The sequence below is a fragment of the Lampetra planeri genome, chromosome 13 (assembly GCF_965212315.1).
Source record: "Lampetra planeri chromosome 13, kcLamPlan1.2.h2, whole genome shotgun sequence".
Lineage (NCBI taxonomy): Eukaryota > Metazoa > Chordata > Hyperoartia > Petromyzontiformes > Petromyzontidae > Lampetra > Lampetra planeri.
The window spans coordinates 12,236,578-12,251,671 of NC_136119.1; the positions used below are offsets into that span (position 1 = coordinate 12,236,578).

The 15,094-nt window shown below is 48.0% G+C and overlaps 1 protein-coding gene across 2 annotated transcripts in view; it reads right to left on the reverse strand.

The window, feature by feature from the left end:
* LOC144722078 (phospholipid-transporting ATPase ID-like) overlaps window positions 1-15,094 on the reverse strand; it is a 95,742-nt gene that overhangs the window by 18,061 nt on the left and 62,587 nt on the right. For both annotated transcript variants that reach the window (XM_078600199.1, XM_078600200.1), the window contains 4 exons: window positions 13,124-13,320; window positions 4,039-4,247; window positions 1,828-1,871; window positions 440-605 (listed from right to left, as the gene is read on the reverse strand). In XM_078600199.1, the coding sequence (XP_078456325.1) occupies window positions 440-605; window positions 1,828-1,871; window positions 4,039-4,247; window positions 13,124-13,320 (616 nt within the window). The remainder of the gene's footprint in view (window positions 1-439; window positions 606-1,827; window positions 1,872-4,038; window positions 4,248-13,123; window positions 13,321-15,094) is intronic.

Here is a 15,094-nt window from a genome sequence, read left to right on the forward strand (position 1 = left end):
AAAACACACGGAGCAATTATGATGAGTCATGCGTGCCCCTGATGACCTTCACAGGTAAGAGAACGACAGTGAACAAAGCCAAGATGTCGCCAAGATGTCGCCAAAAACCAATAAATGTCGGGCAAGGTCAAGTCTACTGAATGCCCTCAGCCAGCAGTGAAAATTCCACATTTCAATTAAAGCCAGTCTGTTATATGGGTTCAGCAGAGGGCAGTGCAACTTAATATTCTGTTGTACTGTACTTCTATGGTCCCATACCTATGCTCCTCACCTTCACAAACCCTCTCTGTGACTGGTGCGGTCAAAAAACCCTCGTGACCTGCAGGATGTGGGAAGGCTCTCACCCAGGAGTGTATTGACAAAATGGGCTGCAAAAGTGCCATGTGGTGAGGGCGAGGGATGCAGGGGAGCGGCGGGGGATGCAAAGATCTCTATGTACCCTCAGTCTTCTCCTCGGGCATCACGGTATGGCAGAGTCCGAGCAAACGGAAGAACTCGTGCACTCCCCACTCGCCCAGCCGTATGGCCTCCAGCATGGTCTGATCGTAGAAGAGGAACCGCCGGTCGGCCAGCAGGTTCCGTGAGAAATCCACTGGCACCGACCTCTGCGATGGGAACGTATGGGAGAGCGAGAGAGAGAGAGGAATGACACAACGAACACAAGCTGCATGATCTTAGTAAACTTTATTTTACCTGGTAAGCCCACTGAGCTAAAGAGCTCTTTTTTCAGAAGAGACCTGGCCACAAATGATAGCCCAACGAAGTGGCTGATTGTGTGGAAATGTATCGTAGCCAAATACTCTAAACACACGTTTCTGAATGTGGTGGGGAAAAAACGCAGGACCTGGAGAAAAATCCACACGATCAAGGGGAGAGAGAACATGCGAACTCCAAATATACGGCAGGCGTCAGGGTCGTAATCTAACCCATGGCCTCCTGTATACCAGGCGAGGTAGTAGTTAACGTCTCACCACCGCTGGCACAGAAGACTTCTCCTGCCGGAGCAAGGCAGCACAGGCAATCATGCCTCAATTCCAGCACCACATGTGAGCCGAGCTAGCGCAACACACTCTGCCAAATAACCACTTTAAATGCCATGTACCAAGCTCCAAACAGGAATAAATAAAACTGCTTCGATTTATTTCTTTAAAACGTAGCACCTATCTGGAAGCGTTATGAATCTCATTCTGTTGTGAAGTTAAACACAGGCAAGCCAAAGTGGTGAACAAAGTCTATTTTATACCGCGAAAGATATGACGTAATATTCAACATGGTACAACACAGCCGTTTAATGCAGACTGTCTACTCATTACGTACATTTATTGTGCCGTACTTTGTTCTAAATTTTCCAAAATGCACATACGCTAAAATGAGAGGATAGCGCAGCTCTTGCTTCAGTACAAAATGTCAGTGGAGCGTCATTGGTTATAAAGTAAAGTCGACTTTCTGTACCTTTACAATGATCATAAGAAATGTCTTCATCTATCGGCCTATTGGTATTTTAGATGTACCCAGCAACAACTGTTTGGCAAACAAAATTTGCATCATATTTCAGCTCATGGTTCTCATCAGAAGTCAAGTTTGGGAAATAAACACCGCTCGTTTACCAAATGTTATTGGTAAGAGGACTCCCTCCAAATGACGGAGGGCCTTGGTACCAACAAAAAAGATTGCACAAAAGCGCGTTATTTGCCATAGTGGAGTGTTCTACTCCGGGACTGAGAATGGCCCAATGATGCAGAAAGAGGCGATTTAAGATCACTGGTTAAGCAGCCACAGTAGTATACAGTGGCGTGTATTCAAACATCAGCAACAGGTTTTGGTTACCTCATTGATTTCCACTTTGTGACCCGAAACATCATATGCTCCTCCTGCAAAGCAAGGGAATGCAATTAGTCTTGGCAATGACATTTTAACACGATTTAAAACTTATCTTAAGTATAGTGCCCAGGACATGGTAAAGCAACTAATGAGCACACATCCACACTGAAATCAACAAACGTGGACACAATGCAACAGGATGTAATAATTTAAGAAATCCAATCCAGTTATAAGTGTATAGCATCTTTAGCAATATAACATAAACATGTTTATTTTAACACCATAACATGAGCATAAAGCACACAGCAGTGAACACTCCCACAAAAAAACTGATACAAGATAGCACCCAAAGTTTGTTCTTATATTTAGAAATCGTAGGTGATTTAGACCCAAACGAATGCTGTCAACAACAACAACCACAGCAACAATAATCAACAACAACTACGGTGAATATAGCAATAGAAAATTAGATTTCATGCAATTCAGTCATGGGTAATAATTTCATTGCAAAACATTAAGACATTGGTAGTTTTTGCCTCTGGGTAGTATTACCATATGACACATTACAAGAGCAAGTGTGCAATTGATAAAAGGTCAGAGTTCATTTTGGTCTAATTTAAATATCCACGAAAGGCGAAACATTCATGAGTGCTTCATTAACGGCACAGTGGCTCCGTGATGTCTTCAGTCAACTCGCCCTAAAGCGAGCACTGTGCTCTGCAAACCGCCCGACCATCACAATTTACAAAGACGTTCACATTTTCCCCTTTCGAGTAGCACAAGGGACATCACACAATGTCCATGTATATAACCTACATGTCACGATGCACACGCACATATGCACCTCCGCTTAGCACGGTTGGCTACGTACAGCGCAAAAGAAGTTCAACATACATACATACAATACATTTCTGTTGTGTTTTAATCATTTTTACGCGCATTTACCCGCCTATCAAGAAAAGTGGACAAACTATATCTGTCTGAATTACAGTTCTAATAGGTTGACATGCGATGCTCAACTGTAAAGCCAATTCGTGATACCACGAATGATTATCCACCACCTTTAAATGGTGAAGTATGGTCAAATACCCCCCACAACGCACAAGCTGAAGTGTGGGGAGGAACTTCATCCAGCAGTGGATTGACAAAACACCTGGACATGCACCGTCAGCTAGCCATCGCGTGACAAATCCGACAAGAGTCAAGGTTGTCCGATTAATTATTTTTGCAGTTGTAATTTTTCCCACTCGCGTCAAAAAGTCAACCAAAAGCTCAATGCCACGTTACGCTCGACCCTAACAAGATACGCTTCACGAGTAACGCATGCAATGCGTGCACACGTAGGGGCCGGGGAGGCAGCAATACAATGCTAAATTTTCCATCTGATGAGATGAATTGAAAACAGCACGATAAATAATGAAATGAATGCACTCTGCTCATCCGGTGAAGCGCATCGCGTTGAAAACATCCACGATTAATAATGAATCTCTACTGTCCCGCCGACTCCGTGCGCGGCGACAGAAAGTTTCGCCTCAACAAGGGGAGGGACGAGGAAGGCCGTGAACGACTGCAGCAGCAACGCCACGAAAACTCGCGTAAACGATACAACCGTTGGCGTGAGACATTACCCATCTTCGTGTTACACTCGTAAAGCGGTGCATATTTGTTTGCTTGTAATACTGTTGAAAGTCTTGGACTGGCAACAGAGGCAAGGTGAAGCAGTGGAAATGTCTTGCCGTTGTTTTCGAATTACAATTGCGCATTACGGAACCTTTTCCGGCAGACGTCATCACGTCTTGTGAATCATTGATAGGGCACGTGACAGGATAAGCGTGTGTGTTTGTGTGACCCTCCACCTGGCTTGCAAGACACTTAACCACATCGGGGAGGGTATCGGTCACTGGGAATGAAACGTGGAGGTGATCTCCTCCTTGGCGAGTGCAGAAAAGCTGCGTGCGAGGGCACACGTGTGTGTGTCTGTGTGCACTTTTGCACTTGCGTGTTCGGGTGTGCTCATTGACAGCCCTTGCCCCAACAGTCAGTTCAGGTCTACATGGGGGGACATTTGCCTTTGTGGAAAAGCATATATATATATATATAAAGCAGAACTCCATTTTGATTCATATTTAATATTGTTTGGTAAGGCCAACAGGAAAGTTTCGCGACTAACCCACAGCGCACCGCAATAATGCAAGGCGGTGCTGCCTCCGTGCGTACCGTAAACGCGGCCGTTGATGGAGCACTTGTTGAAGGTCATGATGTTCTGCGTGAGCGTGCCCGTCTTGTCGGAGAAGATGTACTCGATTTGCCCGAGCTCCTCGTTGAGCGTGGTGGTGCGCACCTCAGCCGGCGTGTCCCGCTTGCCGTAGTACATCTTGCGGTCCCAGTTGATGAAGTAGCTGTGGCCTAACCGTATAACCTCCACACTGCGCAGCGAGGAGGGGGGGGGCACAGACGTCATGCGGGCGGCGAGACCTCAACGGTGCTCGTTATTGCGACGACCGGCCGAGGACATCGCAGGTTATACCCACGGCTGTAGGTACGGTACTCAATACCTATGGCGCCGAGACTATCGATATCTCCGTGTGTCGTGATCCCGCGGGTGCTACGGAAACACAGTAGAGATGGAACGATTGCTTGATTGATCGACTGAAAATAACGCAGTTATACTTTTTAGTGGTCGATCACTTGGTACAATAAAAAAATGGCGGCCGCCCCCACGTCCTGCCTCCATACTTTGTCAACCGCTTATCATACCTTATTACAGACCAATTCAGACCTTATTGGTCACCCCGTGCCCTTATAAATCTCAACGTTCAACCTACAAAGTCCCACCACAAGAAAGAAACACAAATAAATAGACCAAAAAATAAATATATATTTTGCCCGTATTGAAACGGCTGTACGCTGTATAGACGTAAAAACTAAATTTCCCTGTACAAGAATACGGCTAAACCACATGGGATGACAGGGTATGTGCCTCCACGAAGACGGGAAACCCCCGTCAAGCAATGCCCCAGTGTGATGCGGCCGACGATGCCAATGACATCAACGAGCCCAGCCCATCACCTCCTGTCCAGCGGCACACGTGGGAATAGAAGTGAGACTTTTCTTGTTTTTGTATTGTCCGATTATGTTGAGTGATCGTACCGATAATCGGCAGAGTAATCGATTACTTATATTAACCAGATAGTACAGGTCTGCAGTAAAGTATTTTCGTGGTAACTTCAGAGTACACGCATGATACCACACGACAACAGATGGTATTGCTTAATATAGACAGCAACCTGGAATTGTCTTTACCAAATTTCGGTTCCAGGCAATACCTGGGTACTGATTATATGGGAAATTATTTGGTCCGGTGCTAAGCTAACTCGTCTATTTAGAGAAAACGAAGTATAACTTAAGGATCGTGGCAATACCATGGAGTGTATTTTGACCTGATTTCAGGATTTCCAGTAACTCAACATGAAAAATTAGCTAGCGTTACTACCACATCATAATAATACCAAGATTAAAATGCTCACTGGGACTCACTACGGATGGAGTCTCAGGATATATTTAGCCGTGTTTAAAGTTTAACGGATGTGTAAAGCATATCCTGTACACATACACACAGCTATAGCCCTGTCATTGAGGCATCAGTGCACAGAATCATGGCCTGTGTTTTCATAAAACTGCTGAAACTATCGTTACGTACGATGCGAATGTATAGAGAGTTAGACGCGAGCGCTTGACCACATCCCTTGGTCTTGTCAGATCTCGGGAAGCTAAGCAGGGTTGCTGACCCGCTGTGAACAAGTGCCAGTCGCCTGAACAACACAGACGAAAGCGTCTTGTATTTATAAAGGAAATATGGCAAATGATTTTATAATAATCTAAGCCACGGGTCATCTATATAAGTGGTCGCCACGGGTGCTAGACTCACCCCGTTATCCGCAGGTGGTGAAATCTTATTCCCAATATCTGGGCTTTTCCACAAAGGACGAGCCATCTGGAAATAGTCTCCCGCAAGTGCCAAGTTTACCCTATTATCTGCAGCTTTCCTCCCGGATAATAGTTACGCGGGCAAAAGGAGCAAATCGTCCTAAAGATGAGTGTGGATAAGATAATCCACGTGATAGGGAAAGTGCCTCTTAAACCAGAGAACACAAGAGATGAGACGTTTAAACAACTATGTTTCCAAAGACAATACGGAAATTAAGCTATTGCTTTCATGGATCTCTCGTGCCCCCACTTTGCATAACTCGCTGGTCTGTGCCAACATTTTCGCAGCTGTTGTCGTTTGTCTCCTTGTATCTTGAATGTACCCACGGAGTCTCTTGATTAGGAATCTCACTGTCTCAGCAGGGTCCTCATTGGGTGTTTGGTTACACGATTTAGTGCCTGCTGCTGTTGTTGAAACAAAGTCAACTGCTAAACAGTTGAGCAATAGCAAAAGCTAGCAAAATGTAAAAGGGACATCCAACAATGCATTGCAACCTTCCATTAAAGGCCCCCCTAATGGAAGTGGGAGGAACAGTGGTTAGCGCATTGCACTATAAACCCAGCGACCGAGTTTGATTCTAAGCCATAGCCGCCATCTGTGGCGAATAACATCTAAACTGATGCTGGGCAACCCCCCTTCACCAACCTGCGCTTCCCAGCATGGTGAAGTATGGTCACATCACCCCAATGAGCAACAAGGCATAGGGAGAGCCCTTTGTCTATCAGCCGATTGACTAAGGATTGTAATTAGATACACGTGTATACGTGCAGTCAACAGTGTTCACGAAGCCAATCAGCACATGGCCATGTAACACAACGAGTGGTTTCATTACAAATGCAAACACCTTTAATCACATGGCTGTTTATTTAGCTTAAATAGCATGAATCCACTTTAAGACCCTGTAAAGTTTACCGGAGGAATGTTCCGTCTCTGAGTCATGCTCACCAAGCTGATGCAAACACCACAGCCACTGGCGAGCGCAAATATTCCACTTGGCTGAAACAAATGTGTACATGGCAAGCGAAGCGAAGATCCCCCGCGTAGCCTATAGCAGACTGTTGGAGCAAGTGCTGTCAGCGAGCACCTATGGAAGCCGTCACGGCACACGACGGGGAGGGTGGCCAGCACCACACCCGGTCGACTTTGTCTCCCCAGTGGCAATGTTTACACATCGCACCAGGTACTCATTTGAGGCTGAGTCGACCTAGGGGGATGCCCAGGACTGGTTCAGACAATCCTCACCGGTAACCGGCCGTGGCCGGGAATTGAACTCGTGCCGCCGGGTTTGTAGCGCTGGGTGCTAACCGCAACACCTTCGCTCACCGTACACCTAATGAGACAGACACAAGTAAGCAGGGTAATGGCAGGGGTTTTGTTGGCCAAAAGGGAGCGGAGGAATTACAATAATATCTTGCACCTCCGATTATAATCGGAGGTGCGAGATATTATTAGCACAGTTGGCTACGAACGGCACGAAAGAAGTTCAACATACAAAGATTCATGGTGCAGCATTTGTAATACGGACCAACACAGTGGCGGCCTACTGTTCCAAGTGGTGTCAGGATCATTAAAATCCAGATTTGCCATAAGTTGGTTTTATGTTTTGCAGCATTATAAAATAAGGGCCTATCGCTATCTAAAGATAGTGTGTGCCAATAGGGGTACACGCACACACGCTCATTATGAGGCCTTGATGATGTTCTGCATCATTTCTGGGCACAGGCGATATTACAACGGCCAATCGGCTGCGATGTTTTGTGTGGCAATGTACTAGCAGAGCCAATTTCAATGCATGCCAATTGGCATTTCCTTCAGCCACCATACAATAACACTACGTATTTGACTAAACCAAGATACATTCCCAACGGTAAAATAAATAATCGAATCTCGACCCTGACTCACGACCATGTATGGCATTTACAATATACTGAATCGGCAAACCCTCACGATGCGTGATACGTCTAGAGCAGTGGTTCTCAACCAGGGGTACGCGGACCCCTGGGGGTGTGTGGCGATGTCCCAGGGGGTACGCGACGTGATTTATAAAGGTGCGAGAAATTATGTCATACATGAGAGTCATGGGTGAATAATCACGTATGAATCTGCCAATATAAAATAAGTATGATAGAATGTAAATACATACGGTAATCTAGAACCATGTTGGGTCCGGCAAGGGGCTACTCGGTTGAAACAAAACTCAACAAGGGGTACAACCATCCAAAAAAAGTTGAAGAACCACTGATCTCGACCGTAATTCTGCTTCACCCATCACAACCAGATACGTTACAAAGTGACAGCAGTTCCGAGCAATGGAAACAACTCCAGGGAAACGAGCCACGCGACGGACTGACGGTACCTGCTATTTAGTTTTCCTCGGCACCACAAACGACACCATGGGGATATCTGCTTAAAGGACGCGGCGTTCAAGCGCTCGACCGTCAGCGGGTAAAAGTTGCCCAAGCTGAGACACAATCGCCGTGAAACACCTCGGCTATTGTCAGCGCTCGCTCGCAGCGCTGACAAAAGGGGGCGCAAACTCCTACGGCGGCGTGGCTCGTTGCAGCTCGCGTGCGAGTGGGCGGGCGGGCGGCAACGGGTTCCACGCGGCACAGGATACCAACCGCAAACCTTCAACTTAACCGTCTTCATCACAACAACACTCAAATAACATTTGTAAATGTAAATAAGCAGTCTAGGATGGGATTTTTTTTAATGATGGATTGTGTTTTTTTGCTTTGCGCAAACGTCTGCTCTACGTAATACGTCATTCTCCGTGCTCTGCGCGTACACTCAAATGCATTCAGTCCCTTCCTTTGTAAAAGTAAACGTGTCATCTCCATTGGCATTCACTGCAATGTATTTTCAGGTGCAGGCATGTTAAGAGTGGAGCTTCTCAGTGCGGGGTTCATACTTTCTGGACGACCAAAATCAAGGCTGCAAATGCGAATTCATTGCGTGCTCATATCATGTTTCAAACATTGCATATCCCCCACATTGCAAGTACATGCTGACAGTATCCAAGCATATGCTGACACTACACGGACATATTAGACTATATTTATTTATTTTAAACACATCAGGCATAAACGCGTTCCGGAGAGGAACTTGAAACCAAAGTAAAACTACACAAAAGGTGACATTCTTAGGGATCCTAAGGGCAGAAGGGAGGAGGAGAGGTAAGCCAAAGCCATCAAAACAAGCACGCACTCACACTCATCTCCCATTAGCCAAGATGCACCAGTGTTGAAGTGCTGTTGGTTGGCATCAGAATGACACACAAGGCGATTGCGCAGGTCTGCACCATGCCCAGCCACCGTTGTCTCTCCAAATACCAAATGTCAATCATGGCTGTTATCCAGGTAGCAGGGATCACACCATAGTATGCTCACCACTACAGCCACATCTCACAAAAGCTCACACACACACAGGCACAGAGGCAGAGTTGCCAATGCACGCAAATGTGTGCATGCACAGACAGCTGCGCGCGTGTACGCGTGCCTTGAAGCGCGCATGAGGACATGCGCGCGCGCGGGACGGCATCGCGATAGCGCCGTGCAGATGGCGGGGCCTTGGGGACGGTACCAGCGCCACCGCCGCTGCCGCTCTACTACTTGGGAGCGCGCCGACTCGGGGTGCTACGCTAAACCCGGTGGCGGGTGCACAAACACAGCTGCTCTTACCTCGCTGCAACAGAGTGAAGGACGAGAGAGAAAGAAAGAAAAGAGAAAAAGGTCTGGGCGGAATTAAACACACGGCCAGGCTCGTTGTACGCAGAGAAACCACTGACAAAAAAAATGGAAGAGATCAACAACACAAATTTTGCGAATGGAAGATACTAATAAGCCACGTTCTTTTAAACGTACGGGTACTTGCTTGAGGGTATACGTCGGGGAGAGAACACAGAACTGCTCACGACAAACGATTTTAAGTGGAAAGTTGAGTTGTTGGAAATGTGAAAATAATTGTAACAAACACATGTTCCAAGCTTTTATGTTTAACATTAACTTAAATTTGCCAATTAATGTTATAGGGATTATTTTAAAAATTAACGAGCTTGTATATTACGGACACATTCACTTTAGTTCTGCATCAAAAATGAGCAAGTTGGTCGGTGTTTTGTAGCAATGTCAATAATCCAAATAGCTTTGTCGAATCATATGCCATACCCTCATATCACCTCCCGTCCAGCGGCACATGTGGGCACAGAGGCGAGACGTTTTTGTTCAAACTATTATCGTATTATCTGATTAGTCGAGCAGCATGAACCATTAATCAGTGGATACATGATGAATTAACAAATCAGCTAGCCCGGTTCTAAATGTAATTATTAAAATTATAATTGCATTTGTAACACGTCATGTGGTGTCCTGGCCATGGCACCTGAGTCAGTCAGAATTTTCTGACTTCATATCACACTCCGGACACGGACTCAGGTCTTCAACCCCTCCACGGGTCTATAATTTAACTACACCTTTGTGGGCGGTTAACAGTGATTGTCTTATGGCACGACTGCGGAGAATTTACACGTGGAAAAAGAGCACGGTTTTTTTTGCAAGGCGTGCCCTTAAGCAACACATAAACAATGTGATGGCTTCAAGACAAGAAAGATTAGGAGGGGGCCAATGATATAATGGTGAGAAAGAGGAACAGCTTGCAAAGATACCGGCGACGGTTTTTGTGCCGGCTTGGCAGAGACGAATTAAAGTTTGGGTCACAGAATGAGCGAGAGGTGAGAAGGGAGCGAGTCACTCGAACCCATTCCGGTCTGTTGCAGCTTTTTTTGTGCGACCGGCCTGCATATTAAATGTGGAACTCTAATGATGCGTATTATCATCATCGTCGACATACGAGTTGGATTGGGTTGCTTGCTCGTGAAATAAGATCATTAATAAATTAGAGAAAAAGGGCGGGGGGGGGGACAAAAATGAGCCCAGTCGTGTGGCATTGTTAATAGGAAACGGGTAGGCGCCCGCGCTGCGCCAACAACGGCAGGGATGAAACAACCGCATTAAAAGTTGGCGATTCATGCGGTATCGCAGATAAGCAATCTCGGGTTGCTGGCGTAAGACGACACCGGGCAGGCGCGGGTTCCTATCGCTGGCCAGAGATTCCATGGATCGGCTGCGAGATATGTTGATATATAGATATCCATTACGCATCATCTCTCTCGTCGACACACCCACACGAGAGGCACAAGCGCCCTTGGCTTGGGCATGATGGGGCCCTCGCCTGAGGATTTAGTTACAGTTATCGTGGCAGGTGGGCATATGGTAGACACAACACTCCGTGCCATCGCAGGACCGCAGCCTTTACTGCGTAATAATAACAACAATAATAGTTTACACCGACCTTTGTGAATCCACTGTGTCGACTATAAAGGGATGTTTGACCATACTTCGCCACCATAGTTGGTGCGGGCTGGTGAAAGGGTGGAGATCCAGGATGTGTCAAGATGTCAGGACATTTCTAGTTGATGGACGAAATCCGAACCAAACACAAGGCAGCCAAACAAACGTGTCTCCTGCCATGTTTACTTTACTTTGCCTCCTCATTTTGCAAAATGCGAGCGAACCACAGGAAGCTTTGGTGAAGAAGAAAGCAGCGTGCGATATGCGACAATCCCATTGACATTCACGAGCGAGCGTGTGGTGACTTGAGGCACATGTGGTCGGTGCTTCGTGTGTGATGTCACCAGTGGCGGATCCAAATGGGGAGGGGGTATGAGGCCACTGCACGCAGGTTCATATTTAGGAGAGAAAATACATTGACATCCCTGGCCTACAAGGCCAATATAGAACGACACAAAAAAACAAAGATCCCCCATATGGCCTCAACAGACTGCTGGGGCAAGTGCTGTTAGCCGGCACCTATGATGCCAGCACGGCACACGGGATTGTGGGGGTGGCCAGCACCACACCCAGTTTCCTTCGTCTCCCTTGGTGGCGATGTGTACGCACCGCACCAGGTACTTATTAAAGGTCGAGTCGACCCAGCGGACCAGTCCCAGGACCGGTTCAGATAATCATCACCGGTGTTGGTGGCCGTGAGCGTGAATCGGGGTCGCAGGGTTCAGTGAGCTGCGCCACCGCCGCTAACCACTGCGCCACCGCTCGCCACGATAGAATGGCAGGCACGCACACTCATGCATATTGATGAGCTCATGGGTGGAGTCCAAATGCTGAAGCCTGGGACTCAAACGCCGTCTCGTGCCGCCCCAACCTCTTCCCACCTCCCACCACCCTCCCAACAAATGAACGACAGCGCAAACTCATCCAGCGCGCCACATTCATTATTTATTTTCCTCGCACGCACTGCGGACATGATCCCTACAGCCATGGCACGTGGTTAATGTGGTTATTCGGTGTGGTGTGTCAAGCCGGTTAATGTGGTTAAGATGGCATTTTGGTGAATAAATGTTTTCAAATTCTTAAGCAATTATTCCCCCACCCCAACTGCTGTCACCCCCCCCACCCCCGATTATTATTTCTGTGTGGTCTGAAGTCAAGAATGGAGAAGGTTTCTACGCAGCGAGCGGCCAAGAATCGCCTCGCACGAGAGAAGCGCTTCGGGTGATCACGTGACGCAAATACTTCTGCAGTCGCTTCTAGAGGCCTCACCAGGCGGTGCGCACACCAGAGCATAATGCTCTGCAAGGAGTTGCTAGTGGCATGTTAAACAGACGTTAACTTTCGAAGCTGGAATAGGAAAGTTAGGATCCCGAATAAAATAGGTGTGGCGCTTTCCCCTGAACACATGAAAGCAGCGTCATCTCATTAACAGAGACGGGGCATTGCTATATGTCCTGCACTCGCTGAGACAGAGTAAGCTGTAATTATATTCGGGAAAAATTTCTCCACAGACGTGGACTCGACACGGATTTTACATTCATAGGCCGCCTGCTTAAATGCCACGACAACTGAAAACCAGGGGTGGGATTTGGCAACCGGCTCACCGAGTGGATGCCCGCTCCGCCAGTCTGCGGTTTAACGGTCTCCCTCTTCCAGAGCGCGCGAATACCGTGCGCGGCGCGCGTTGCAAGGTTCAATTATTAATATTACTCCTGTAACAAGGCGGCTTACATCTCATCTCAGTCATCTCAAAGCCCTGCAGGCGGTCGAGCCAAGGGGGGTCTCTTGGCGGCAGCTGCCCCCATGCGGCACTGCGCACGTGTACGCACAATGCGTGTATACGCAGAGTGTGTGTGTGTGTACGCGCAGTGTGCGGTGTGCGTATGCGCAGCGCGTGCAAACGCGGTGCCGGCCTGCAAACGGCCCTTGGAGCCTGCCAGCAGAGGGCGAGCGTGGACGGGTGTACCTGACGTAGAGCGAGATGGGCACGACGGTGTTGAGGATGATGATGTACGACCAGAAGGTGAGGAACCCTGAAAAAATGGCGCTGTCCACCGCGCTCTCCCACGGCAGGTACGGCTGGAAGTAGTAGCCGATGGCGCTCTCCCAAATGGTGTTTCCGAGCCCCAGGATGGACCCCATGCACACGAGGAAGCCAAAAATCTGCACACGGTCAAAGACACGTCGTCGTCATCATCATCATCACGATCCATGGGCAGGGAGCCCGCAAATATCCACTGCACATTTCCTCATTTGCTTCCACTGTCCTCTCTGCCTTGTAGTGCCAATATGCTCAAGTAGTGGCCACATCTCGTTGGCACCAATCTCTCACGTCATCGACAAGCCATTCTATTTCTGGTTCCTTACATTTTTCCGAACAACAACAACACTTTTAATTTTCCTCTTGTTGTCCATCCTATACGTGTCCAAACAGTGCCAGTTCCCTTCTCATCATGACCTCCTCGCGTGTTGCTGGGCAGGGGGGAGAGACGGGGCATGGCGGTCAGGGTGCTGCACTACGACCCCAGTGACCCCAGGTTGATTCCCGTCTACGGCTAGCATCGGTGGCTAATGATATACGAACCCCTACCTGCTGCTTCACCAACTAACCTGCGCTGACAGGCGAGGTGAAGTTATGGTCAAATAACTGATATGATCAACACAGTGTGGGGGTGGCCTTCAACCAGCAGTGGATGAACATAGAGCTGTACATCGATCAATAAAATCACTATGGCGAGGACCCAATAACAACATCACCCACTCCCTAGTTTCATCCTTGCTTGCTTATCTTCTGTACTCAGCCATGGCTCTCTCGGCCCACGTGTCACGCTGACCGCAGCAGGGTCTTCGTCCCCGCGTACGTGGCTTACACTCTGCTGTCTATTGCTTCAGCTTGTGAACCTGTGGTGCTACTTATTTGTATTTCATCGTCATTCCGTGCACCGCCTAGAACAGCACCGCAAGCTGCAGCTCCACGTGGTTCTTTCTTTTTTCTGTTATCAGGTAAGGGTCCACCGAGCTATGTAGCTCTTTGTCAGACAAGCGACCTGGCTATTACCAATGATAGCTCAACGAAGTGGCTTATCGCGAGGAACCCACGGCCCTCTACATACCAGGCGAGGTAGTCAATATCTCCTCGCCACCGTGGCGCCTTGTTGCTCAAGAGGGAGCGGAGTGTGTGGCGGTGGCGGTCGCCGTAATAAGGAGAGGTAATTAACGGGGATGGGGGGGGGGGGCGAAGGGGCCGGGGAATGGGAGAGAGAATTGCACGGCTACAGTGCAGCAATTCTCCAGCAGTGCCCCCCCTTTGAATGAGACACTCCCAATAAAACGGCATTTAACCACATTGAGCCGTAAAAACGAGCTTCACAATTGAAAGGGAAACATTGCAAGGCACGCGGCCTTTTACAATGTGACGCGCACACGTGTAATGGTATTGAAATGGAATGGCGAAGAGGTTCAGGTTCCCAGCTTCGACTCGACGCAGAAGAATTGAGAGTGCTACGCCGCGGGCGCTACGACGAAAATAAAAAAACACCGAAAAACGATAACCGATCGCCGTCGTATTTGGGGCGATGGCGAATTGATGAAAAGACATCGCCGCTCGTTTCAGAAATACAAATGATCACTTGATTACCCGAGACTGGAAATCGGTTACATTATGCATGACCATCTGCCCGATGCACGCGGCACACACACACACACACGCGGACAATCTGCACGTGCATTCACCACGCAGTAGCGCTGGCCTTTGCGACAGCAGCACGCGGGTTAAGGACATCTTTTCATTGACGTTTGTGGAAAACGAAAATAAATAAACAAAGGGAAGTGTGATATAACAACACTGGCAAACGCATCTCTTGTACGTACGTACGTTGAACTTCTTTCGCAGCATACGTAGCCAACCGTGCTAATCGGAGGTGCCCAGTCATGGACT